This window comes from Ovis canadensis, chromosome 3 (genome assembly GCF_042477335.2).
Source record: "Ovis canadensis isolate MfBH-ARS-UI-01 breed Bighorn chromosome 3, ARS-UI_OviCan_v2, whole genome shotgun sequence".
NCBI lineage: Eukaryota > Metazoa > Chordata > Mammalia > Artiodactyla > Bovidae > Ovis > Ovis canadensis.
Window position 1 is genome coordinate 40,275,248 of NC_091247.1, and position 23,750 is coordinate 40,298,997.

General features: G+C 38.7%; 2 protein-coding genes across 6 annotated transcripts; one reads left to right on the forward strand and one right to left on the reverse strand.

The window, feature by feature from the left end:
* Positions 1–716: 716 nt before the first annotated feature.
* C1D (C1D nuclear receptor corepressor) lies at positions 717–22,523 on the forward strand. 5 transcript variants are annotated; one of them, XM_069583004.1, is made up of 6 exons: positions 720–783; positions 3,830–6,231; positions 16,707–16,853; positions 17,605–17,671; positions 17,986–18,041; positions 20,639–22,523. In XM_069583004.1, exons 3-6 carry the CDS (start codon positions 16,716–16,718, stop codon positions 20,801–20,803), a joined length of 426 nt encoding a protein of 141 aa, XP_069439105.1. In that variant the 5' UTR covers positions 720–783; positions 3,830–6,231; positions 16,707–16,715; the 3' UTR covers positions 20,804–22,523. The 5 variants fall into 5 exon arrangements, with proteins under 5 accessions (XP_069439104.1, XP_069439105.1, XP_069439103.1 ...); XM_069583003.1 differs by lacking the exon at positions 3,830–6,231 and having other exon boundaries at positions 717–783; XM_069583002.1 differs by lacking the exon at positions 3,830–6,231 and having other exon boundaries at positions 747–2,187.
* Positions 14,111–15,597, reverse strand: LOC138436805 (small ribosomal subunit protein eS4, X isoform). Its single transcript, XM_069583000.1, has one exon. It carries the CDS (start codon positions 14,916–14,918, stop codon positions 14,127–14,129), a length of 792 nt encoding a protein of 263 aa, XP_069439101.1. The 5' UTR covers positions 14,919–15,597; the 3' UTR covers positions 14,111–14,126.
* Positions 22,524–23,750: the final 1,227 nt, after the last annotated feature.

Genomic DNA, 23,750 nt, shown 5'->3' on the forward strand with positions numbered 1-23,750 from the left:
TCGTTTGATTGTATTTGTTGAAATGTAGCTCTCTGTTTATTGAAATAATTTTAAGTCTGGGCTTGTATTTTGCCTATCTTTCCCCCACCCCCAGCAATTTTACAAATAACTTATTTTTACTGTATTTTACAAAAGTATCTCTGAGCGATGGATGGATTGGAAATCCGTCCTCTCACCGCGGATAACTTGGGAAGCTGCCGTTGAAGCTAATAGAGGCGGAAATTAGGAATGTAATAAGACCCTATGCCCTGAAATGAGTTTCAGCAGGCGTAAAATAAAAACCCGGACAAAGCTTTAGTGACTAACATTTTTTTCTGGTTAAATAAGCTCAGCTTGTAATGTGGTATGCGTTGATAGTGTTAGTCGCTCAGACCTGTCCGACCCTAGCCCCATGGGGTGTAGCCCACAAAGCTCCTCTGTCCATGGAATTCTCAAGGCAAGAATACTGGAGTGGGTTGCTATTTCCTTTTCCAGGGGATCTTCCCCATCTAGGGATCCAACCAGGGTGTCCTACGTTGCAGGCAGATTCTCTACCGTCTGAGCCACCAGGGATACAAATCTAGAAAAACGGACCGGCGCCCCGCAACCCCCCAGCATAACCATTCCCTCCCACAGCTTCAGTCAGTGGCGCCGGAAATCGCCTTTGAGGGCGGAAGGGAAAGGGTTAAAGGGGTGTGGTGAGAAGAGTGAGGTCATCGGAGAGCGCCGCTCGCAGAGCCGGCGCGCCACTGACGTCACCACTGCCCGCTGCTTTCCGGAAGGCAGACGTGGAAGGCCCGCGAGGTATTATTCTGAAGTGGGGTTGGAATTTTTCTCGTGCTTCTGTCTAAGTCCGCTTCTCCCGGGAACCCCCTGTCACGCTCCCGCTGACTGTGAGGAGCGGGGCCGTGCTGCGTAGCCATCCGCGAGTGCGAGTGTTGGGGTAACCTGCAATAGGGGTCCATTGCAGGACCCCCCACTTCCGCTTTTTTAAGGCCTCTTGCTGGCTTCGGCTTCTCTCGGCCCCTCTCGTTTCTTTGAGTCTGGCCTTTCGCTTTTCTTTGTCTGTTAGCTCCGCCTCTCAAGTATTGGTGGGCGGAGAAATTAAAAGCTCGTGACGTCTCCGTTAATTTCCTGCTGCTTTGAAACCTGATTGAGAGAGGAAGGCCGTAGGCGAAGATGTAGGAGAGTACCTTTCCCCTGTCATCCGCCTTTATCATTTAGGTACCTGATCATGCCGTGCCTGCTGCTGCGATATTAACCCACCTGAGATGGGAAGCTAATTTTGATCCTAAGTTGAAATTTAATGGAATCTTTTAAAAGTGGTTTTTCTTTGTGGTCCAGGAATAGTGTGATTCAAACTTCTGTTTGAATGTATCTTTCGTGGCTTGCTGTTTGTTGGCCGCAGTTCATTTTTGGCTTGATAAAGATGTCTCTGTCCCAATGAGGTGTTGGCTGCCCACCTTGGACCATCTGATAGTAGAGTGACCCAAGACTTAGCCAAGTGTTCACTTAGGATCCGGAAATAACCAGATAATCCCTATTCAAACTCCGGGAACCGTTTGTGATTGATGAAAATGATATTTTTGAAAGAGAAAATAATGATAGCGTGAACAGTGGTTTTTCAGAAATAATCGAAACAGTTTATATGTCATATCTCAGTTAGTGACTGTTTTCAGACTGTTGACCTTGCAAATATGGCTCTAAGCAGCCCCCAGTGGGTTGGGTGTTTGAATATTTTCACATTAGTAAAATAATAACTAATATTACTAATTAATATATTGAGTCCTGAGACAGGCATTGTTCTAAAAACTTTACCTGTATTGTTCATTTAACCTGCACAGTACACCTGAGATGAGAATCTTGTCATAAGCAAACTCCATAGTTTTGGAAGCTAACTTTGCTGCTTCACATGAGTAATTTTGAAAACACTTCTGAATGAAACTTTGGAATTAACAATAGAATTAATTTCATTGTAATCCGGTTTAACTGTTTGCCTCAATCTTAAGCAACATCTTTGTAATTTATATTTTTTTCTATTATGAGACCTCGGGATAATTTTGTTTTTAGAGGTTAGCATCTCTACCTTTTCTCTGGTATTTTACTCTAAATATGAAGGAGAGTTACAAGTGACACTAGCGTGGACTGTCTGCTAAAGAATATTTTTGGAGAGATCATTGTATGGACGTTTCACCATTATTTTCTAAGGTAATGCTGTGCAAAAAAGTCACTACGTTAATAGAATTCTGATGCAACATCTGCAGAGATCTTTCTAGTTTTCCCCCAAATAGTATACTGATTTGTTTCTGATTTAGTTCCTAATTGTATGTAACTCTGCTTGGCATAAGGATGGAAACAGCCCTGGGATGTACATTATTGTATATCTTCTTTTGAATCGACATGGTGACTATCCTAATCTGGTATTGAGATTCTCCAAAATTTGGTTCCAGTTTACTTTCATTGTTTTTAGTTAGTGAACAGATAGTTACCAAATACTTAATATGTGGCAAGACTTTAATCATGTGGAGATACATTGGGAAATAACCAGTGGAGAGTTTTGAGCAGGGGAGCGATATGATCTGATTAGGTATTTAACAGGCTTATTCTGCCTGCTGTATTAAGAGCAGCTTGTTGGAGAGAGGAGTACAGCAAAGCCAGGAGACTAATTAGGAAGGTGTTGTAATAATTCAGATAATAATTCTTCACAGCTGAAAGAAGTCACTGGTGAGTAGCAGTTCAATTTTGGATGTGCTTCCTAGGTAAAGCTAACAGATTTGCTTATGGATTGAGGATGGGTTGTAAAAGAGCTGTCCAGGTTTGGGACTTTGAGCAACCAGAAGGGTTAATTCCCATTAACCAGAGAAGTGGAGAACTATGAGGGCAGCAGGTTTGTGAGGTAGAATTGGGAGTTTACTATGATATGTTAGGTTTGAGACGTCTATTGGTTATCCAAGTGGAGATGCTATAGGCAATTGAGGTCTGGAATTCAGTGGGGAAGTCATTAGTGGAAAAGGTCAGTTGGGAGTAGTGAGATGGTATTTAAAATTGTGAGACTAGAGGCAGTTGCCGAAGGACTGTAAACAGAAAAGCAGTAGACTTGAGTGTTTAGGCATTTTGGCCTTTATAGGTTTGGGGCGATAAGGACCCAACAAAGTAGATAGAACAGCCATCCAGAGACAAGGACAATTTTGAGGGTCTAGTGTTGTGGAGTTCAGGGTGAAGTAATGTGTTTACTGTTGTCAGATGCAGGTTATGGATCAGATAAGTGAGGATTGACATTTTCAGGTTTATCTTGATAAACAAGAGGAGGAGTGTTATTGATGGATAAATGATGACAGGGGTGGTAAATGTTAGGACAAAAAGGAAGAAGAGACTACTTTTGCTTGGGAGATATGGAAGAAATGGCAACCCACTCCAGTATTCTTGCCTGGAGAATCCCATGGATGGAGGAGCTTGGTGGGCTAGAGTCTACAGGTCGCAAAGAGTCAGACACAACTGAGCGATTTCACTTTATAGAGAAGAGGGATTTGACATGGGTTTTAAACGATTAGTAGGTTTTATTAGGTCCAGAAGACAGGGGAGGAATCAGGGGAGGAGGTATTCCAAGCAGAGGAATACCTTCTCTCCCTTCAAGGCCACACCTCCCAGTCAGCTGTTAAGGATACTTTTGCAAGTCCTTTCTCTTGTGTCCATTAGCCAGTGCCTCATTTTGGATTACCATTCTTGCTCCAGGCTCACTGAGCCCTACTAAATAAATTCACAAAAGACCCAAATTAATGCTACCCTACTTCAACTGGGTCCTTTCTTGGTTACCTAACAGTTGCTTTATTTATCCCTGTTTTTTTCCCAGGTGGCTCAGTAGTAACGAATCTGCCTGCTGATACAGGGGACTCAAGTTCGATCCCTGGGTCAGGAAGCTCCCCTGGAGGAGGAAATGGCAACTCACTCCAGTATTCTTGCTGGGATAATCCTTTGGACAGAGGAACCTGACTGGTTATAGTTCATGGGCTTGTAAAGAATTGGGCATTACTGAGCACATACGCACAAACATTTGTGCATGAACACACGGACTCTCTTCCCACCACACAACTCCTCAATGCCATGTAACTGTATAAAATTCACTTAGCATTGACTATGGGCTTCTCTGGTAGTTCAGGTGGTAAAGAATCCACCTGCAATGCAGGAGACCCTTGTTTGATTCCTGGGTGGGGAAGATCCCCTGGAGCTGGAAATGGCAGCCCACTCCAGCGTTCTTGCCTGGGAAATCCCATGGTCAGAGCCTGGCAGACTATAGTCCATAGGTTCGCAAAGAGTCAGACATGACTAAGCAGCTAAGCACAGCACGGCATTGACTCTAAGCCAGATACTCAGGAGTCATTTATTTAATAGATATTTATTCAGCCTCTGTGACATGCTGCCCTGATACTTAGAATGTATGTGAGCAGACTTGCCTTGCACCAAGGTGCTTACAGTCCAGCGTGGATGGTGGACATTAATCAAATCACAGAAATACAAAATAACAATGATATGGAGTCATATATGGTGCTGTGAGACTGTATCAGCAGTGGGTATAACTTAATCTAAGGCAAGAGGGAATGCTGTCTTGAGAAAGCATTCTTAATGAGGGAGCAGGCCAGACAGGGTGGTGGCCAGGAGTCCCCCAACAACTCAGGGAGGAGTTTCTACAGAGAACGAGGCTAGAAAGGCTCTTGTACCTTGAAAACAGGGAGAAAGTGGTCTTATGGTAGCTAGAAAATTTAGATATAGGGAAGGCAATCCATTCATATGTTTCTTTGAATATAACAGAGCTAAAGGACGTAGGTTTGATTGTAATTGCTAAGCTGGGTGGAAATGGCATTTTATCTGGCATATTTGGGACTAAAGTAAAATCAGAATTTCAGATAGTTGAAATTTTTGTTTATATATGTATGTACTATTGCATTACAGATATTATTTAGAAATCTTAGTTCTGAGAGTATAACAAAATGTGCTCCTTCATACTGCTTTGTTTTCCCAGAAGTAACCCTAGTTAAGGGTCTCTTTTGTATTTTGTAAGAAATTTATGTAAAGAACTATACCTCCACACTCATTTCTTTCTTCTTAAAAACAAGTGGGTTGTACTATAAATGCTATTCTTCAATTTTTCCTCATTTAATATATTTCAGGAATTGAAGCTCTGCTTCTTATTTTTCTCTACTACACAGTATTTCATTGAAGGAATATTTCATAAGTTATGTAGTTCTAATGAGCGTGGAAGTTGTTTCTTGCTTTAAAGTGTATTTTAAGAAGTGTTGCAGTGGACATCCTTAAACATTATCTTGTGTGAAAATGTACATTTTCAGAAGTAAAATTGCTGGGTCAAAGACTTTGTGCATATACAATTTTAAAGTATAATGCCAAATTTGCCCCCCAAAATGCTTGGTTTACACTCCAATTAATAGTGAATGAGAGGCTGTTTCTCTTCACCTTTGCCCATATGAAGTACTATCAATCTTTTTGAGTTTTGCTTGTTTGACAGGTGAAAAATGGCATCTTGTTCTGGTGATTTATGTTTCTTTAATTATGAGTAAGATTGAGTAGCTTTCTTTATGCCTCTTGGTCATCTGGATTCCTTTATATGTGAACTGCTGATTTTCTTTGTTCATTTTTCTTTTGGGTTGAAGGTTTTTTTCCCCCTATTTTATTTATTTTTGTTGGAGTATAGTTGCTTTAAAATTGCAGATATTCTTGTGTGTTGTCGTTAAGTTGATTTGCAGAGGCTTCTTTTATCTGTCTTATGTTGCAGATGTTTTCCCCTAGTTTTTCATTTGACTGTAGGCTTGGTTTGTTTATTTTTGCATGCATACATTTTTGTAAGGGCCAGGTAAAATGTAAGGTGTCAGGGTTTTTTTAAGAAGGAAATTTGTGGCATTATGGAAGTAACAGATAGTGGAACAAAGCCTTTGTTGGAAATGTTAGTAATATAAACCTCATTTGAGACCACTGGCTCTGTTTTTTTTCTAAGTTGTTCAGCAACTATCACAGCTGGTAAACACCCAGTAACCTATGTTCCCCTGACCCCAGATTATATTTGGAGTTGGAATGAGATTGCAGTCGAGTATTCTAGACTATACTTTCTATGTAGGTGTTCCCCAATTTATGGACTAGGTTATATTCAAAAAGTTAATTGATGGGTTGACTAATATTTCTAATATGCCTTATCTTTGTTCTCAAAGCATGATTAATCCGTGAAGACTAGCTTTTTTTTTTAAGGTAAATTCAACATGTTCTGTAAGTTTACCCTATATACGTTAGTATGTGTGTGTGTGTGTGTGTGTGTGCGCGCGTGCGTGCGCTCAGTTGTGTGTGACTCTTTGCGACCCCTTGGACTGTAGCCTGCCAGACTCTTCTGTCCATGGGATTTTCCAGGCAAGAATACTAGCGTGAGTTGCCGTTTCCTCCTCCAGGGAATCTTCCTGACCCAGGGATCAAACCTGGATCTTTTGCATTGCAGTCGGATTCTTCACCGCTGCACCACCTGGGAAGCCCACGTGTATCAGTGCTCATTCTTAAATAATAGGAGTATTTTCTTATGTAACTGTGATGCCATTTTTATAGCTGAATTCTAATTTCATAGCAAAATTCTCAATTTCTTAGTGTCATCCAATACCTGATCCAGATTCGGGATTCTTCCTTTCAAAGGTATCTTTTTACACTCAGTTTATTTGAATCAAGATCCGAACAAGGTCTGCACGTTCCCTTTGATTGTTGAGTCTAAAGGTAGATCTCTTCTTTCTCTCCCTGCTTCCCTTTTCTTAGCTTTTCTTCATGCCATTTACCTGTTACGGAAATCAGGTCAGTTTTCTTGTACAATATTTCTCATTCCAGATTTGTGTATTTGCTTTCTTGTGAACTTCTCTATCTTCCATATTTCCTATAAATTGGAAGTTAGCTCCACAGGCTCAATTATATTTAGATTCAGCTTTTCTGAGGGGAGTCGGAAATGCTGCACAGATGGTGCTGTGTTTGTCACATTGCTTCACATCAGGAGGTTCATGATATGTTTCTGTCCTACTTGGAGTGGTGCAGACTCATCTGTGGGTTCAGGTATTAACAGTCTTACTCTTCTGTTGGAAGCTTCCCCTTTTATCTGTGATCATTTCCTGAATCAGTAATTTCACTAGGGGTTATAAAATGATGGTTTTTTTTTTTTTAAGTTACTTCTTCCACATTTGTTAACTGGAATTTGAACGCTAGTTTTGTTACTTGGGTACCTAATGGTCATACATAACATGGCTCTTGTGGAAGAATGCTGTCAGAGCAGAAGTTTTGTGATGTCAGGAATATACCTTTCCTGGCTGTGGCTCTGGAGGCTTACGGCAGTGTGATGGTCTTTTAGATGGATCAGCTTGGCTAGGCTGCAGCCCCCAGACATTCAGTCTAGCACCACGCTAGGTATTGCTCTGAAGGTATTTGTAGATATAATTGAAATACACAAACAGTTGACTTCAGGGAGGTTATTCTAGATAATCTGGGTGGGCTTGATCCAGTTAATTGGAAGGCTTTAGAAGCAGAGCTGAGGCTTCCTTGACGAAAAAGTTCCCCTGTGGACAGCAGTTTCGGCTTGGAGCCAAGGGTCCCAGCATGTTCTTTCTTGCTTACCTGCCCTGCAGATTTTAGTGTTACTTAGCCTCCACAATTGCATGAACCAGTTTCTTGCAATACATCTCTTCAAACTACCTCCTACTGGTTCTGCTGCTGTGGTGGAACCCCAGCTGGTATTGGGAGCCACTTCCTCAGCTCTCCTGTTCTCTGATAAAGTCAGGTGAGGAGTAGTGGCAGAGGTCAGAGAATCTCCTTTTGTTTAGGGTGACCCTATAATTTGTTGCTCAAACTGGGGCTTCTGAGAGAGGAACAGAGAGCAGAGCAGGTGGCGAGCTGAAACAGCAGGCATGAATGAGGACTGTCTTGGGCAAGGTGAGGCATAAAGCCATTCTGGTGACTCATCAGTATGACACCGCCTCCTCAGGGAGCTCGTAATCAAAGTGAACTGAAGTGAATCAACACATGTTACCAGATCCTGTTTTAGGTGACATGAGAACTTGTAGTTGTGCTCACCTAGACAGAAAGGAAGGACGTCACTCAGAGAAGTCTTATCCACTAAAGGAAACCTGATCTTATCTGCAAAGATAAACAGGGTTCAGTTCAGTTCAGTTGTGTCCGACTCTTTGCGACCCTATGAACTGCAGCACGCCAGGCCTCCCTGTCTATCCCCAACTCCCGGAGTTCACTCAGACTCTCGTCCATCGAGTCAGTGATGCCATCCAGCCATCTCATCCTCTGTCGTCCTCTTCTTCTCCTGCCCCCAATCCCTGCCAGCATCAGTCTTTTCCAATGAGTCAACTCTCGCATGAGGTGGCCAAAGTACTGGAGTTTCTGCTTTAGCATCATTCCTTCCAAAGAAATCCCAGGGTTGATCTCCTTCAGAATGGACTGGTTGGATCTCCTTGCAGTCCAAGGGACTCTCAAGAGTCTTCTCCAACACCACAGTTCAAAAGCATCAATTCTTCAGTGCTCAGCCTTCTTCACAGTCCGATTCTCACATCCATACGTGACTACTGGAAAAACCATAGCCTTGACTAGATGGACCTTAGTTGGCAAAGTAATGTCTCTGCTTTTGAATATACTATCTAGGTTGGTCATAACTTTTCTTCCAAGGAGTAAGCGTCTTTTAATTTCATGGCTGCAGTCACCATCTGCAGTGATTTTGGAGCCCCCCAAAATAAAGTCTGCCACTGTTTCCACTGTTTCCCCATCTGTTTCCCATGGAGTGATGGGACCGGATGCCATGATCTTCGTTTTCTGAATGTTGAGCTTTAAGGAAACGTTTTCACTCTCCTCTTTCACTTTCACCAAGAGGCTTTTTAGTTCCTCTTCACTTTCTGCCATAAGGGTGGTATCATCTGCATATCTGAGGTTATTGATATTTCTCCCGGCAATCTTGATTCCAGCTGTGTTTCTTCCAGTCCAGCGTTTCTCATGATGTACTCTGCATATAAGTTAAATAAGCAGGGTGACAATATACAGCCTTGACGTATTCCTTTTCCTATTTGGAACCAATCTGTTGTTCCATGTCCAGTACAAAGTGAAGTGGTTAGGGTGGTTCCTGTGTCGAGAACCAGATAGGCAAAGAATATTTGGAAAGCTGCCATGGTGGCTACCGCGTAGGATTGGAAGAGGGGAGAAATGAAAGATGAGACTAGTCAGACAAATAGGGGCCACTGGAAATGAGCTTGACATCCATATAAGAGGTTTGGAATTTATCTTCAAGATAGCTGGGAGCTAATGCAGTATTTGAAGCAGGGTGTACCATGAGCAGACTGTCGTTACAGAAAAGTCATGTTTTGTAATATCTCAAAACTGAGAGTGGAGAAAAACTGACAGTAGGGAGACTACTTTAAATGACTTAGTGAAATTTAGTGAGAATGGAGGAGAGCTTGTGGCTTAAGGAGGTTAAGAGGCCTTGTGAGCTTTTGGCTCAAGGAGATTGACAGGACTGGTGGGACTGGGGCCTGAGGAAGCGGTGACGGAGGACTCCCGGGTTCCTGGCTGCACTGAGCTCCCTGAAGCAGAGGGTGGAGGAGGGAGGGCAGGGATGGTGTCCTGTCCCCCTCCTTTTCTCTGGTGGGTGTTGCGGCTCTCATCACTGGCAGGGAGCAGAGGGAAGGAATGGCAGTTCCATCCTGTAGGGGTTTCTGGTAGGGATTCTCCCCTCTGTCCCTGCTTCTCAGCCAGACATTCCTGAGAGATGGAGAGAGGCAGCTTCTCTCTGGCCCTCTTCCACTTCTCCATTTCTGTGGTTGACACTTTAGAAGGAAGGTGGAGGGGTGACGAATGCCTATGGCACCAGGTAGGGAGTGAGGAGCAGTGGGTGAGTTCTGTTTTTCTTTCTCTTCTTTGGCGTTTTACCATGCACAGTCTTGGGCAAGTTGTGTGTGGTTCCATTTGTAGTCTGTGAGGAGTAAATGAAGAAATGTGTGTGGATGCTTAGAGTAATGCCCGGTTCACAGGCCATGGAGCTCAGATGTTGGCTGTTGCTCCTGACACTGTCCGTTCACAGCTTCATCGTGGCATCCGAGTAGCAAAGGGGACAGAGGGCAGTGACTGCAGCTCCTTCCTTGCATGCTTCCTGTGGAAGGAGCAGATACTCAGAACTGTCTGTGTGAAATGTTTGAAGAAGTCATTTGAATTGGAGGTAATTTCTGGTACTAGAACAGTTTTTATTTTCCAGTCTACATTCCGTTTGTTTTTTAGTTAGGAAAAAGGCAAGTGGTTTGGTTCAGATTTAATGAGAGTCATTATTCTTACTTACTGCTTTGCTTTCAGTGTTCACCCTAACCCATTTCAACAATAAATAACTACTTGCTTATTGAGGCTTAGGGACAGGGAATAATTGCAGGAAAAATCTCTGTCATGATTCTTGAGGGGAAATATTTTCTAATAGAAAAATCAGATGAGAAATTTCACATTTAAATAAAGGTCTTGTGTTTTTTTTTCTTACAGTATTTGTTAAAAGCCAAAATACATTATTAAAGTTTGCCTTTTTAAATTTAATGATTGTTTATTTTTATTATGATTTTAATATGTGCCTTTTGAAATAACAAAATGTAAACAATGAAGAATGAAGAGTGAGTAACGTGAGTCTGCGCTGATCCGATTCCCTAATTCCTACCCCTTCTGAGAGAGGATGTCTGATTTTGTATGTCTCCTTCCAGAGGTTTTTCAGCATTTGTGGTTGTTGTTAAGTCACTAAGTCATGTTCGACTCTTTGCCACTCTGTGGGCTGCAGCACATGAGTCCTTCACTGTCTCTGGAGGTTTGCTCAAATTGACATCCATTGAGTCAGTAATGCTTTCTAACCATCTCATCCTCTGCCACCCCCTTCTTTTGCCTTCCATCTTTCCCAGCATCAGGGTCTTTTCCAGTGAGTCAGCTCCTCACATCAGGTGGCCAAAGTATTGGAGCTTCAACTTCAGCATCAGTCCTTCCAGTGAATATTTAGGGTTGATTTCCTATAGGATTGACTGACTTGATCTCCTTGCTGTCCAAAGGACTCTGAAGAGTCTTCTTCAGCACCGCATATCTACATATATATAATGGCATCTGTGTTATGTGTTATATACTACGTTCTGTGCCTTTTTTCACCACTTATTGTGTATTACTATATAAAGGTTGGGAGAAAGAAACGGCAACCCACTCCAGTATTTTTGCCTGGAGAACCCCAGGGACAGAGGAGCCTGGTGGGCTGCCGTCAATGGGGTCGCACAGAGTTGGACACAACTGAAGCGACTTAGCAGCAGCAGCAGCATATAAAGATTAACTTCTTTATTTTTACTATTATCTTGGATAGATGTGGTGTAATTCACTTAACTGTTCCCCTGTTAATGACTATTTATTCTCAGTTTTTGTTCTGTATAGTTTCTTCATTCAACAAATGTGTATTGACTGCCTGGCAGCGGTAGTGAACAAGACACAAAAACTCCTGCTCTCATGTGTCAATGTTTACTGTCTTTTGGAGGTAGACAGACAATAAATGAAATATGTCCGATGCTGTTGAGGACTGTAGGAGGAGAGAGGAAGCTCTGAAATGAGAGGAGGGCTGTGCATTTTAAATAGGGTGGTCAGGAAAAGCTTTACGAGTAGACAGCACTTGAGTAGAGATGTAGCAAAGGTGAAGTCGTGAGCTCTGAAGCCACTGGTTCTGGAGAAACGTTTCTAGGAAGGAGAGGAGTCCAAAGGCTCTTAGGTAGGTGTGAACCCGATAAGAAGAGCAGTGAGGCCTTCCTGGCTGGAGTGGAGTGAGCTGGGGCAGAGTGAGAGGAGATAAGGTCACAGAAGAAGTAGCAGAGTCAGGACTTTTTCAGTCAACATAAGGACTTTGTCTCTTCCTGAGTGTGAAGCAGCAAGCCTTTAAAGGTTTCCAAGCAGAGGCTTGTGGGAGTCTGACTTAGATTTAGGATGATCATTTGCTTTCTTGATAATAAACTATTGGAATAGAAACAAGGAGGCCATTTAGGAGGCTGTTGAAACAATCCCAGCAAGACACAATGATGGCTCAGACTAGTTTGGACCAGGGTGGAAGCAGTGAAGGTGGTAGGACGTGGTCAGATTCTGAATATGTTTTAAAGACAGGGTGGGAGAGAAGAGTCAAGCATCATTCTGTAACTGTAGGCCTGAGCAATTGAAAAGGTGGAGTTGCCATGAAATGAAATGGGGAAGACCACAGTAAACAAGATTAGTCTTTTTTTTTTTTAATTGAAGTATGCTGCTGCTGCTGCTTCTGCTAAGTCGCTTCAGTCGTGTCCCACTCTGTGCGACCCCATAGACGGCAGCCCACCAGGCCCCCCCATCCCTGGGATTCTCCAGGCAAGAGTACTGGAGTGGGTTGCCATTGCCGTCTCAGTAATTGAAGTACATGTGTGCTCAGTTGCTTTAGTCGTGTCCAACTCTCTTGTGAGCCTTTCCAACTCTTGTGAGCCTATGGACTGTAGCCTGCCAGGCTGGATTCTCCAGCAAGAATACTGGAGTGGCTTGCCATGCCCTCTGCCAAGGGATCTTCCTGACCCCGGGAAGATTGAACCCTTGTCTCCTGTGTCTCCTGCATTGCAGGCGGATTCTTTACCCACTGAGCCACCTGGTATAGTTGATTTATATTGTAGTAGTTTCAGGTATATAGCAAAGTGATTTGATATGAGTTTGTTCTGAAAGGGAGATGGAATATGGACTTTAGCTGGAGGCAGGGATATGAAGTCGGGGTGTTTGTGTCTTTTTTAAGATGGAGGATGAAATGTTTTAAGTTGATGGATAATGACCCCACCAGGGAGAAGAACGGATGAGAAGCAGAATTCCCACTTGAAAAGTTTGAGGAGTTCATTTTAATAATTTTTTAATGCATGTATACAAGGATTTCTGTAGGCTGCTTTCTAAAGAGAATTTCCTGAGTCAACGAGTGTGTGCATTTAAGGAATCTATACCAGTTTATCTTCTGCCTCTAGTGTAAACCCTTGCTAATGCTGAACTTTGCCAGTCTTTAAGATTATTGCCGGTCTTATGGGTGAGATTTTCATTATTTTAATCTTTTATGCTTTGTAGGACGTTTTTATATCATCTAACTAATCTTTTGTTGTGTTTTGGCAACAGTCTCCCAGACTGTTTCTTGCCTTTTAACTTTGCTTAAGGTATACTTTTACAATACAGATTTTTTTTTTCCAGTTTTTATGTAGTTCAGTCTGTCAGCCATTTCCTTTTATAGCATTTGGGTTTCATTTGGATCATGTAAATATTTTATATAATCTTCTAATACATTTATACAGAATTTACCTTTAAATTCATCTGGAATTTATTTTTGTGTATGTCATGAAATAGGTATCTAAGTTTTCCATCTCTTTCTGTGTTCCCAAATAGTTAAATACCGTAAGAATTGACTGTTTTTTGAAGATTTGGAAGAAATTACCGGTAATATCTTCTAGACTTGGAACTTTTTAGGAGCATAGATTTTTGACTTCTTAAAACTTTTTTTTGGTCTGTCATTAATGATCTGTTTGGTTTATACACTTCCTTTTAGGTTAGATTTGATAACTGGGTTTTTTCCCCCCCTGATACCTCATCCTTATTAGTCAGATTTTTCAAATTTGTTGGTTTAAAATCCTGCGTAAAGAAAAATACCATCTTTGTGTTCATGTCTTGCACCTTTATCTGGACATTGGATGCTGGAGCTGCCCTTTGGCAGGTCTGGAGGTTGGCTCGGCTGCTCTCAGCCCTCAGGGCTCAGCCCTTACTGGCCTTCGTCTGGTGTGTGTTCCTGGGCTCTCCTGTTTTGTTTGTAAGGGGTTGCATTCTCATGCTTCTGTTTCCTATCAATCTAATCTCATTTGCTGTTTAGTTTATAAAAATGTCTGCTGTTGAGGTCTGCTGATGGATAGGTGCCCTTCTTTGTTCCAGCATTACTGTGGATTTATTTTTGTATTTCTTCTGTCAGTTTGGAGAGATTTTTGGGGGGCGAGATGAGAGGCAAATCCATGGTTTTAGTTATTAGCCTTTTTTTTTTTTTCACTTGGTATTATCTTTAATTACAAAGACCTTTCCAATCACATCACATAGCGATTGTTTTATCCACTGCTCTGTTTGGCTGCCAATCTCTTATCTCTCTCCTCAGCAATGGTAAGGCGAATACCCTTTCCACGGGGAAGAGAGATCCATGGTTTGTTGCCTTTGCCAATAACGAAAATGTTCGAGAGCCGAGTGGCAAAGCTGTTGCCGTTTGCATCTTTCACATGAACTACATCAAAAGAACCTGGATGTCTCTCCCGGTTTGTAATCACACCAATTCTTCCCAGGTTAGCACCTCCAGTCACCATGCACAGGTTACCAGTGTCAAATTTGATGAAATCAGTAATCTTGCCAGTCTCCAAGTCAATCTGAATGGTATCATTCACCTTGATGAGGGGATCAGGGTAACGGATGGTACGAGCATCATGGGTTACCAGATGAGGGATTCCTTTTGTCCCCACAAATATCTTTCTTACTTTGCACAATTTATACTTGGCCTCCTCAGGTGTAATACGATGAACAGCAAAACGACCCTTGGTGTCATAGATCAAACGAAAATTCTCTCCAGTCTTATCAATGCTGATGACATCCATAAAACCAGCAGGGTAGGTTATATCTGTGCGGACTTTGCCATCGATCTTAATGAAACGCTGCATGCAAATCTTCTTTACTTCATCTCCAGTTAAGGCATACTTCAGTCTATTCCTTAGGAAAATGATTAGGGGGAGACATTCCCTTAGCTTGTGGGGGCCGGTAGATGGACGAGGGGCAAACACACCAGTCAGTTTATCCAGCATCCAATGTTTTGGAGCTGCTACGCGTTTCAGGTGCTTCTTGGGACCCCGAGCCATGGCTGCGCTAGGCACGAAAAGAGCAGTTATTAGCCTTTTGAAGCAGCAAGTCACAACTCTCTCCTGTGTGGTTTTCTTTTCTCATAGTCCTTTGTTTAATTGCTGTTTGCACAGTAGTTGATAGTAATTTTATAGCATGTGTAGTGATAGTCCCCTGGACTTCATCTTTTTTTTTTTTTTTTAATTTTAAATGAAACTAGATGTCTCTGTGGACTTTACTTGTTGAATTGAAATGTTGATGTATTATGACTAAATAATCAAATAGTACTTTTAAAGCTTAAATGATGTAGTCATAACATTTAGAACTAATAGGGACTCTACAGACCATTAGACCAACTGCCTGTTTTTATGAATGAGGCATTTGGGGCCCAGAGAGATACAGTGATTTATCTCAGGTGACAAAGCCAGTGGCCAGGCAAGATGGGAAGCCTGAGTCTGTTCACTTCAGATTGGTTATGCTCTTTGCTCTTCTACACATTCTTGATGCTCTCCTTAGTGATATCATGATGGAGGAGTTTTCAGCTAATAGCATTTTTTTTAACCTAAAAATAATGGGACATATGGTACATTTTGGCTTGGAATTGCTTCTGAAATTTGATCTTAGCTAACAATATTAACAATGAGATTAACGATTGGAGAAGGAAATGGCAACCCACTCCAGTGTTCTTGCCTAGAGAATCCCAGGGACGGGGGAGCCTGGTGGGCTGTGGTCTGTGGGGTCGCATAGAGTCGGACCTGACTGAAGTGACTTAGCAGCAGCAACAGTCACTAAATACAGTGATGTGGAGTTTTCTTTTTCTCATATAGATATTAAATATTCTTATAATGTAAATGTGAATTTTAAAGAATGAGCTGTCAAGGTGTGCTCTGGCCTAAATAAAAGCTATATAGTTCATTTCTCCTAAGTTTCTTCTTTTCTGCTTATAGGCTTTATGTGATTTATGGCCTCTTGAATTTCTTATTAATACTTTGAACTTAAGGAATATGTATATATAAATATAGGCTTGAAGAGTGATTTTAGTGATAAATGATTATAAGGTACTTCAGACCCAAGATTTCTAATTTTTTGGTTTAATACTCTGTTAGATCAATGCCTGAATTTAGAAGTGCTAAAATATATGTTTTCCAAAAAAAAAGAGCTTTGCTTATCATTGTTTTCAATAAGCATTAGGGGGTAGGATATATTGACTTACCAGACTTCCATTGCCCTTGGGTTCCCTGGTGGCTCAGATGGTAAAGCGTCTGCCTGCAATGCAGAAGACCTGGGTTCGATCCCTGGGTCAGGAAGATCCCCTGGAGAAGGAAATGGCAATCCACTCCAGTACTGTTGCCTGGAAAATTCCATGGACAGAGGAACCTAGTAGGCTACAGCCCATGGGGTCACAGAGTTGGACATGACTGAGACTTCACTTTCTTTCTTTACTTTCTTTAACATCAACAAAATTTTTTAAAATGTATTTATCATTGATATAACATATTTGGTAGTCATGTCTCAGTTATTGAGAAGCATTGAGGGATTGATATGTGTAGCATTAATGAACTTGGGTAGGTCCCCTCCTGGGACTCCCCACCTTCTGCCCCGGCCCCTGACCCAACCAGGCAACTTAAGAAGAGGGTAAGCTTGAACATGGTTGCTCCAGAATTATATTCTGAGAAGATTAGTTAAATTATCTTCAGATTTTAACTTTTAGCAGTTTTGAGACACATGATATGACCTATTGATTTTTTTAATAACCTAGCGAGCAATCTGTCTCCAGTATGAATTTTAAGAATTTAATTTTTTTCCAGTTGATCGTAATGGCAGGTGAAGGAATTAATGAAGACTATCCAGTAGAAATTCATGAATATTTATCAACATTTGAGAATTCCATTGGTGCTGTGGATGAAATGCTGAAGACCATGATGTCTGTTTCTAGAAATGAGTTGTTGCAGAAGGTATTTTAAGTAATTTCTAATAATGTAATTCATAATACTGGGTGCTGTGTTGTGAAACATACAGAAGAAACAGATACGTGATTTATGCCCCTTTCTCTCATTTTTCCCCCTCTATGTTTTTAAGTGTTTAGATATCTTTAGGGGGAAAATACGACAAAACTCCAACCTTAGGAAATGCTTCCTAACGATATTTTTATTTTGACTTGGTTTTGAATTAAAAAAAGCACTCCCCACATTCTTTCTGACAGACTCTTATCTTTGACCTTTTAAGTATTACTGTGATGTTATCAGGGTTTCTGGAAACTCTATAGGACAGAAAGAGTAAATTGACTCTGACAGCCTAAAACAAATCTCATTATGCTTCTTCTGTCTGTGGTATTGCCTAAGCATTTTAGCCTGCTTCTTATACATAAATGCATCATGTACAATGTTTATATTGACAAATTACTTTTGACATACAAAGCCCAGATTGTAACTTCTGAATTAAAGTAATTCAAAAGAACTTTTTTTTTTTGAATTTTACACATTCCTTGTTTAACTAGAGATGATACCCTGAAGTGAAAATTTGTGGGCAGAAATCACCAGTTAACAAAACTTTACTTTCTCAAATTATTTCCAGATTATTTGGTTATTGGATTATAAGAAGTGAAAAAAACATTTCTTTGATACATTGTGCTTGGTGAAAGTTTAAAATATTTGATGGTACTCAAAGTTGATATTTCTTTTTTCTTTCTCTTTTTTTTTTTAATAGTTGGACCCACTTGAACAGGCAAAAGTGGATTTAGTTTCTGCTTACACATTAAATTCAATGTTTTGGGGTATGTATATTACTTTGGAATTAATTACAAAGCAGATTATTTATTGTGTTAAAGGTGACATTTTAAAAATGTTTATATACAGTTTTTATATACAATTATACTTTATGGCAGTTTTAATTGTCAAGTATTTATTTCTTTTAAATCAGAATACCAGATGCCTATGAGCCACACATACATTTAGAATTACAAAGAGGTTGAATAATTTAAGATTTAATTAGTTATTTGTGTGACATTTCTCTTTTGTAACAAGTTTCTTTAATTAATGCCTTTAGTAATATATACCCATTTCATTCCATGAAATGTTTCTCTTGTAGTTTACTTGGCAACTCAGGGAGTCAATCCCAAGGAACATCCAGTAAAGCAGGAACTGGTAAGATTGCTATGGATTGATTTCTTTTATTTCATGTGTATTTCTGTTGTAGTGTTCTTGCCGTTAAAATTAGAGTACCTTTATCACACTAATTGTGGAGAACAAAATTATTTAGGGTTGAAATTATGAAAGTGACCCAGATTTCATTGTGTCTTTAGTTTCTCTTTCTCTCACCTTTGTCAGAGAATGGTGTTCCATATATTATATAAATCTCTGGATGGGAAAATGTTACGATTCTAGTAATTATTTATAACTTCTATATTATTTTTCCTATAAATTCTTGAAATCCTGTTCATCTCTACAACTGCCTTTTAAAAAAAAACTCTTACACAATTCTTAAAAGTATATTCTAGTTGATTTACTAGCAAAGACGGGAAAGTTTCTCCTCCCACCTTTTCAATTCTTCCATTAATTCATTTTCTCAGCAGTAAAGAATCCAGTTCAGCAACAAAGCTAAAAGCTTTTTTGGCACCAGTTGTATGTGTACTGTCCAGTAATTCTGCATTAGTGACATATTTACAACCTGTAATAAATCTTCTAGGTTTGTCTTTGTATTCCATTTAGATGTATAAGTACAGTATATAAGGTCTGGTATCTTGGAGTTTTTGCTGACTTCAAAAATTAAATCAAATCATTCAGTTTGAAAGAAAAAATTTAGAAATCAAACTTAAGGTTACCTTCTTGACTTGGCTTTATGAATAAGAATATTAATAAATTTATTCTTTGTGTTTATAAAATATAAAGTAAATATATATGTGAAATATACTTGACACTGTATTATTGTTCTAAAGTCTTAAGGTGGTTGATATGTATGTATTTTATAACTTAGTAAAGCACTTGGTCATTTATTTAAAAAAAATGAGTAAAGCCAGATATGTTGTCTTCAATTTTTAAATGTATAGACTGAGACCTTTTCTTCTTTTAAGTTTCTTGGAGGAAAAGTAAAAAAGTAAATATTTTTTAAAATACAGAAATTGTGAAAAATACTTAAAATATATAAAGCAATATGGCCCATAGATCTTGATTTGACAAATGAGATTGGCCTTAAATCTTAGGAAGAATGCATTGTATCATCTGTGTTCAGCTTTCTAATGTAGCCTTTAGGTTTATAAAATTCCTCTTTTTTCTCTTAAAGTTATTTGGAGTAGTTTAGTACTTGATTCTGTCATCTGTCTTCTCTTTTCCTCAGAATCCACTTTATGGAGGAGTGCATTCATATTTTGGACAAGGGTTAACAAATGAACAGCATCCATAAACCTATTCCCTTTTTCTGACTTTGTGACAGATGTCACTGATTGACACAGAGTTAGGGTGTGAGAGGAAGCCCATTTGCTGTCTGTATCATGAATGGGGAAAGGCATTGAAAATAGGCCTTTCATTCATTCAAGAAATATCTGAGTGCCCACTAGGAGCCAGGCTTTATTTCCAAGCGAGGTAGTTCCTCAGTGTATAAAGCCACTGGAATATCCCTGCCTTTGTGGCAGGTGCCACCCTATCTAGTGGTGGGAAACAAACAATACATATGTATGAATATACAGTATGTTAGAAAGTTATATTGTGGGAATAAAGAAGAAATAGCACAGGGTAAGGGGCATTGGAGTACTTGAGTAGGATTGCCATTTTCAGTCATTACTGTTGACCTGTTAGCAAGGTGAACATTTGATGGGATTGGAAGGAAGAGGGGGTGTGGGTTTGTGAGGGATGATCAGTTTGGGGAGGGCTGGGCTGGGTGTGTGTTGTGAGGACTTTAACTCATGAGAGGGTTTTGAGTAGAGTTTTTAGTTTTTTAAACTTAAAAAATCCCAAGGTTCTGCATTTTTATGTGTGTGTTTATAAAACTATTTTGATAATTTAATGAAACTTGCTTTTAAGCAGTGATCAGTCATTTACTATTTTGTGGCTCTCACACCTTTATTTCTCTAATTGAAGTAGGAAGATAAGCTTTTATTCTGATTAATGGCCTCAGAAGATTCAGAGTGGTACAGAAACATAGTATGTTTCTCACTGTGTAAAGTCTGATAAGAGCTGTAGATTTCTTAGAAAATATCACATTCTTATCAGTCAGAACTATGACATTGGCTAAAAAGATGTATTTTCACTCTACTTAGTTTAATTGCGACACTAGAAGGTAACACAAAAAAATAGTTAAAATGCTGCCATAGCCATTTCCTGTTTCACATAATTTCTGGAGAATTTAGTTTATATATTGTAAGCCTGTGAAAGTTCTATTTTAGATTACAGACTTCAGATACAAGACAGTATGTGGATTTAGGTAAATTAACAAATTTAGTGTAACCACATGTAAACAATTCAGTGTTTATCTCTGTAGTGTCTAGGTTTTCCCCTTTTGAAACACTCAGAACACTTCTGAAATGACTTTCTAATGTCTGTGTTTCCCCTAGACTGAGACTTCAGGAGAATGTGGAGTGTGTTTATCCTGTTCACTTTGCACTTAACTAGCACCACTCAATAGGCAATAAATATTGAGCAATAAACATAGCTGTTGAATTTAACTGAGGTGTAGTATAATACAGCTTAATGGTGTTGAACAGCTTGGTAAATCTATTGCCTTTCTTTTTTTTTCTCTTATCTTTAAGGAGAGAATCAGAGTATACATGAACAGAGTCAAGGAAATAACAGACAAGAAAAAAGCTGGCAAGCTGGACAGGGGTGCAGCTTCAAGATTTGTAAAAAATGCTCTCTGGGAACCAAAACCTAAAAATGCACCCAAAGTTGCCAATAAAGGAAAAAGTAAAAATTAACCTTTCAGTTTTGATGTATACATATTTCAAAAGTACATAATTTTTATTGTTTTCCACAAAACGGATGATGATTATGTGGCACTGTAAGGTTTAAATGTATTCCTTATTGAAATCATGTATAAAACTTGCATTTGAAATTTGTAATGCTAGAAACTTTTTCCTCCAGAAAGATTGTTATCTTTATTGGTTTTCCTATAGAATACTATGAGGTTTTTAACATTGTAGTGTGTATATAGATATACATATATGTATATATATATAAAAATATTTTATTTTGTGTGGGAGTGTAGCTGATTAATAATGTGATAGTTTCACGTGAACAGTGAAAGGACTCAGCCCTACATACACATGTATCGATTCTCCTCCAAACTCCTCTCCCATCCAGGCTGCCGTGTAACACTGAACGGAGTTCCATTTGCTATACAGTTGGCTATGCATTTTACATTTATGCATACATTTACAGCAGTGTGTACATGTAATCCCAAGCATCATTGTAGTATATTTTATATTTATACTTTACTGTCTCTTGACCAGACTCTTATTTGCTTAGGTCAGTCTTTCAAGTACCATTTTATAAGCAACTATGAAGTTTAAGTTAAATGTTCCTCTTAAACATTCGTCTATTTCGATGAATAATGATTTTATGAAGTATGCCGAAGTTATAAATACATCTGTTCTCACTATATAGTATTAAGAAAGAGTGAAATGACTTAAATGTCCATTTTTTTCTGTGTAGTTACTATGCTTTCATGATTTGGGGAATTACTGCTTTTTGTGATATTTGAAGTATGAAATAAAGACTTTAAGGTTATTCTTTAATTCTTGGCACTTTGCCACTATGTCCCATTTAAAGTAAAATACATTCTCATTAACTTTAGATGGGAAATGAGGTTGTATATTGATGGCTGAATTTTGGCATAATAGCTATACCCTATCAAAGCTGTTAATGCATGGCTGACCTGTTTTTTATTTTTCTCTTTTGAGTAAATTTTTTCTTGAAATTAGGAAGGTAGGTTTTAGATGTCCTTAGAAATGGAGGAATTCATGAGTTTTTGACCCTTGTGCATAGTTTCCTTAGTTCTCTTGGCTTCAGTTTTTTCAGATTTTTTGATATTTATGAAACTATAACAAGTTATGTACAAGTATTTTGGAACAACTTTGTATGTTACATAATGCCACTTAATCAAAGGAGAAATCTGAAGGAGAGTACATTGTATTTATATTCTGATTTATTTTTCTGTAATATTTGTTACTGAGAATTCTAAATATTAAAACTTTTTAAATATCTAAGCCCATGAATTTTAATTATATACCCTTAATGCTTTCAGTCTTTGAATTCATATCATTATGTATAGGAATGGCAAATATAGTAAAGTACTTGTACTTTAATTTTTGAAAAAGAAGTTGTTAAAATTTTCTGTGTGATTAATTCTCCATAAGTAACCTTGAATAAATGGATTTCTTGATTTATGATAGCAGATATTGGAAATGGTCTTAAAATATAATGGATTTTGTAAAGCATGTTGAACTCTTTCTGTGACACATGAAGAGGAAATCACTGATAGATGCAGAAAGTCTTCTGGCTCAGATGTCAGGCAATTTTTGAAGTAGAAGAACATTTATAGTTATTTCACTCCTTGTTTTACCTTTATCTCTTCTAAGCTCCAGTTTTTTTTGTTTAAAGTGACTTCAAGAGAGAAATAAATGTTATTAAGATCAAGTGTAGTGGCTTTGTTGTTTATTGCAAAGAAGGTTGTAACTTGCATTTCTGTATGTTTTCTTATTTCATCAAGGAAAAAAGGTTAAATGAAAAATGTCATAGAGTTGCAGAAAATCATTGGCCAAATTATTGGGTTGTGAAAGTCCAGCTCTTCATTCTCTTACTCTTTCTAACTACTTCATATTGAAGTGTAGTCGATTAACAGTATTGTGATAGTTTCAGGTCTGCTTTTTATTCTCTTAAACTGGAGATTCTTTAGTGAATAATTCTTTTAAGTGTTTGTCAGAAGTAAAAAAAAAAACAGTTTGATTGTATTCCATTTTATTAGGTGTGATTTAAAATACTATTGGTTAGCACATAGTAAAGAGCTGAATGATAGTAAGTGCATTGGGTTGCTTATTTTCTACTTATTCATTTCACAAATATTATACCTAATGACATTTGCATTGCTAAATACTGTGTTAGGTTCCAGATAAGACAACTCCAGCTTTTATTCTAAGAAAGTATTACAAAAAAAACCGAAATCTTTCATTAAATTCAGTTTTTCAGAGTTAGTGGAAAATTTATGAGAAGTTGTGCTCATTAAACTAGTCAGAATCATAAAGGATGATGGGTTGATCTATTTGACCATGAAACAGTTATTGTTAACATAGTTTGTTCCAAATGACAGTCTGCTCTAAGTTTAGATGTTAATTACATCTTATATTAATCTCTTTGGGAATTAACAAGTTGGAGAGGTTATAGCTATAGATATTTTTTAGATTAGAATTATGGACTATTAATCTAATACTAAATAATGAGATTTGGTCTTTTAATATTTTAAGTACAATTTTCTTCTTGTTCATGATTGCAAGATGGGAAGTCATTTTCGTAAAGTAGAATATGTTAAGAGGAATATTGAAGCTTGAATTATGGTTTACATTCCTGGAATTTAAGGTTATGTCAACTTGATTGGTTTTTAAGATACCCTGCAGATTAAAAAATTGTTCTACTTGGCAATTAGAAATGGATCAGTGTTATTTCTAAATAAAACTTAAAAAAATTGACTAGAAATGTAGGAAGTACTTAAAAATGGACAGTATATTGAATATAGATACTTTTTCTCAGATATAGGTTATTGGATAAAAATCTGTTTTAGGAAGCAGTTTTTGATCTAGTTAGACCATACTTTTGCACATTTAAATTATCAGAAATTCTGGCTTTAGTGAGTGAGTGACATTAACTGAG

Bases quoted from the DNA above. Each gene is read 5' to 3' on its own strand.
- C1D (XM_069583001.1), top strand. From the start codon at position 10,043: ATGTTGGCTGTTGCTCCTGACACTGTCCGTTCACAGCTTCATCGTGGC. The intron at 17,672-17,985 runs GTATGTATATTA...TTTCTCTTGTAG, and splicing joins ATTAAATTCAATGTTTTGGG to TTTACTTGGCAACTCAGGGA. The intron at 18,042-20,638 runs GTAAGATTGCTA...CTTATCTTTAAG, and splicing joins ATCCAGTAAAGCAGGAACTG to GAGAGAATCAGAGTATACAT.
- LOC138436805 (XM_069583000.1), bottom strand. From the start codon at position 14,918: ATGGCTCGGGGTCCCAAGAAGCACCTGAAACGCGTAGCAGCTCCAAAA.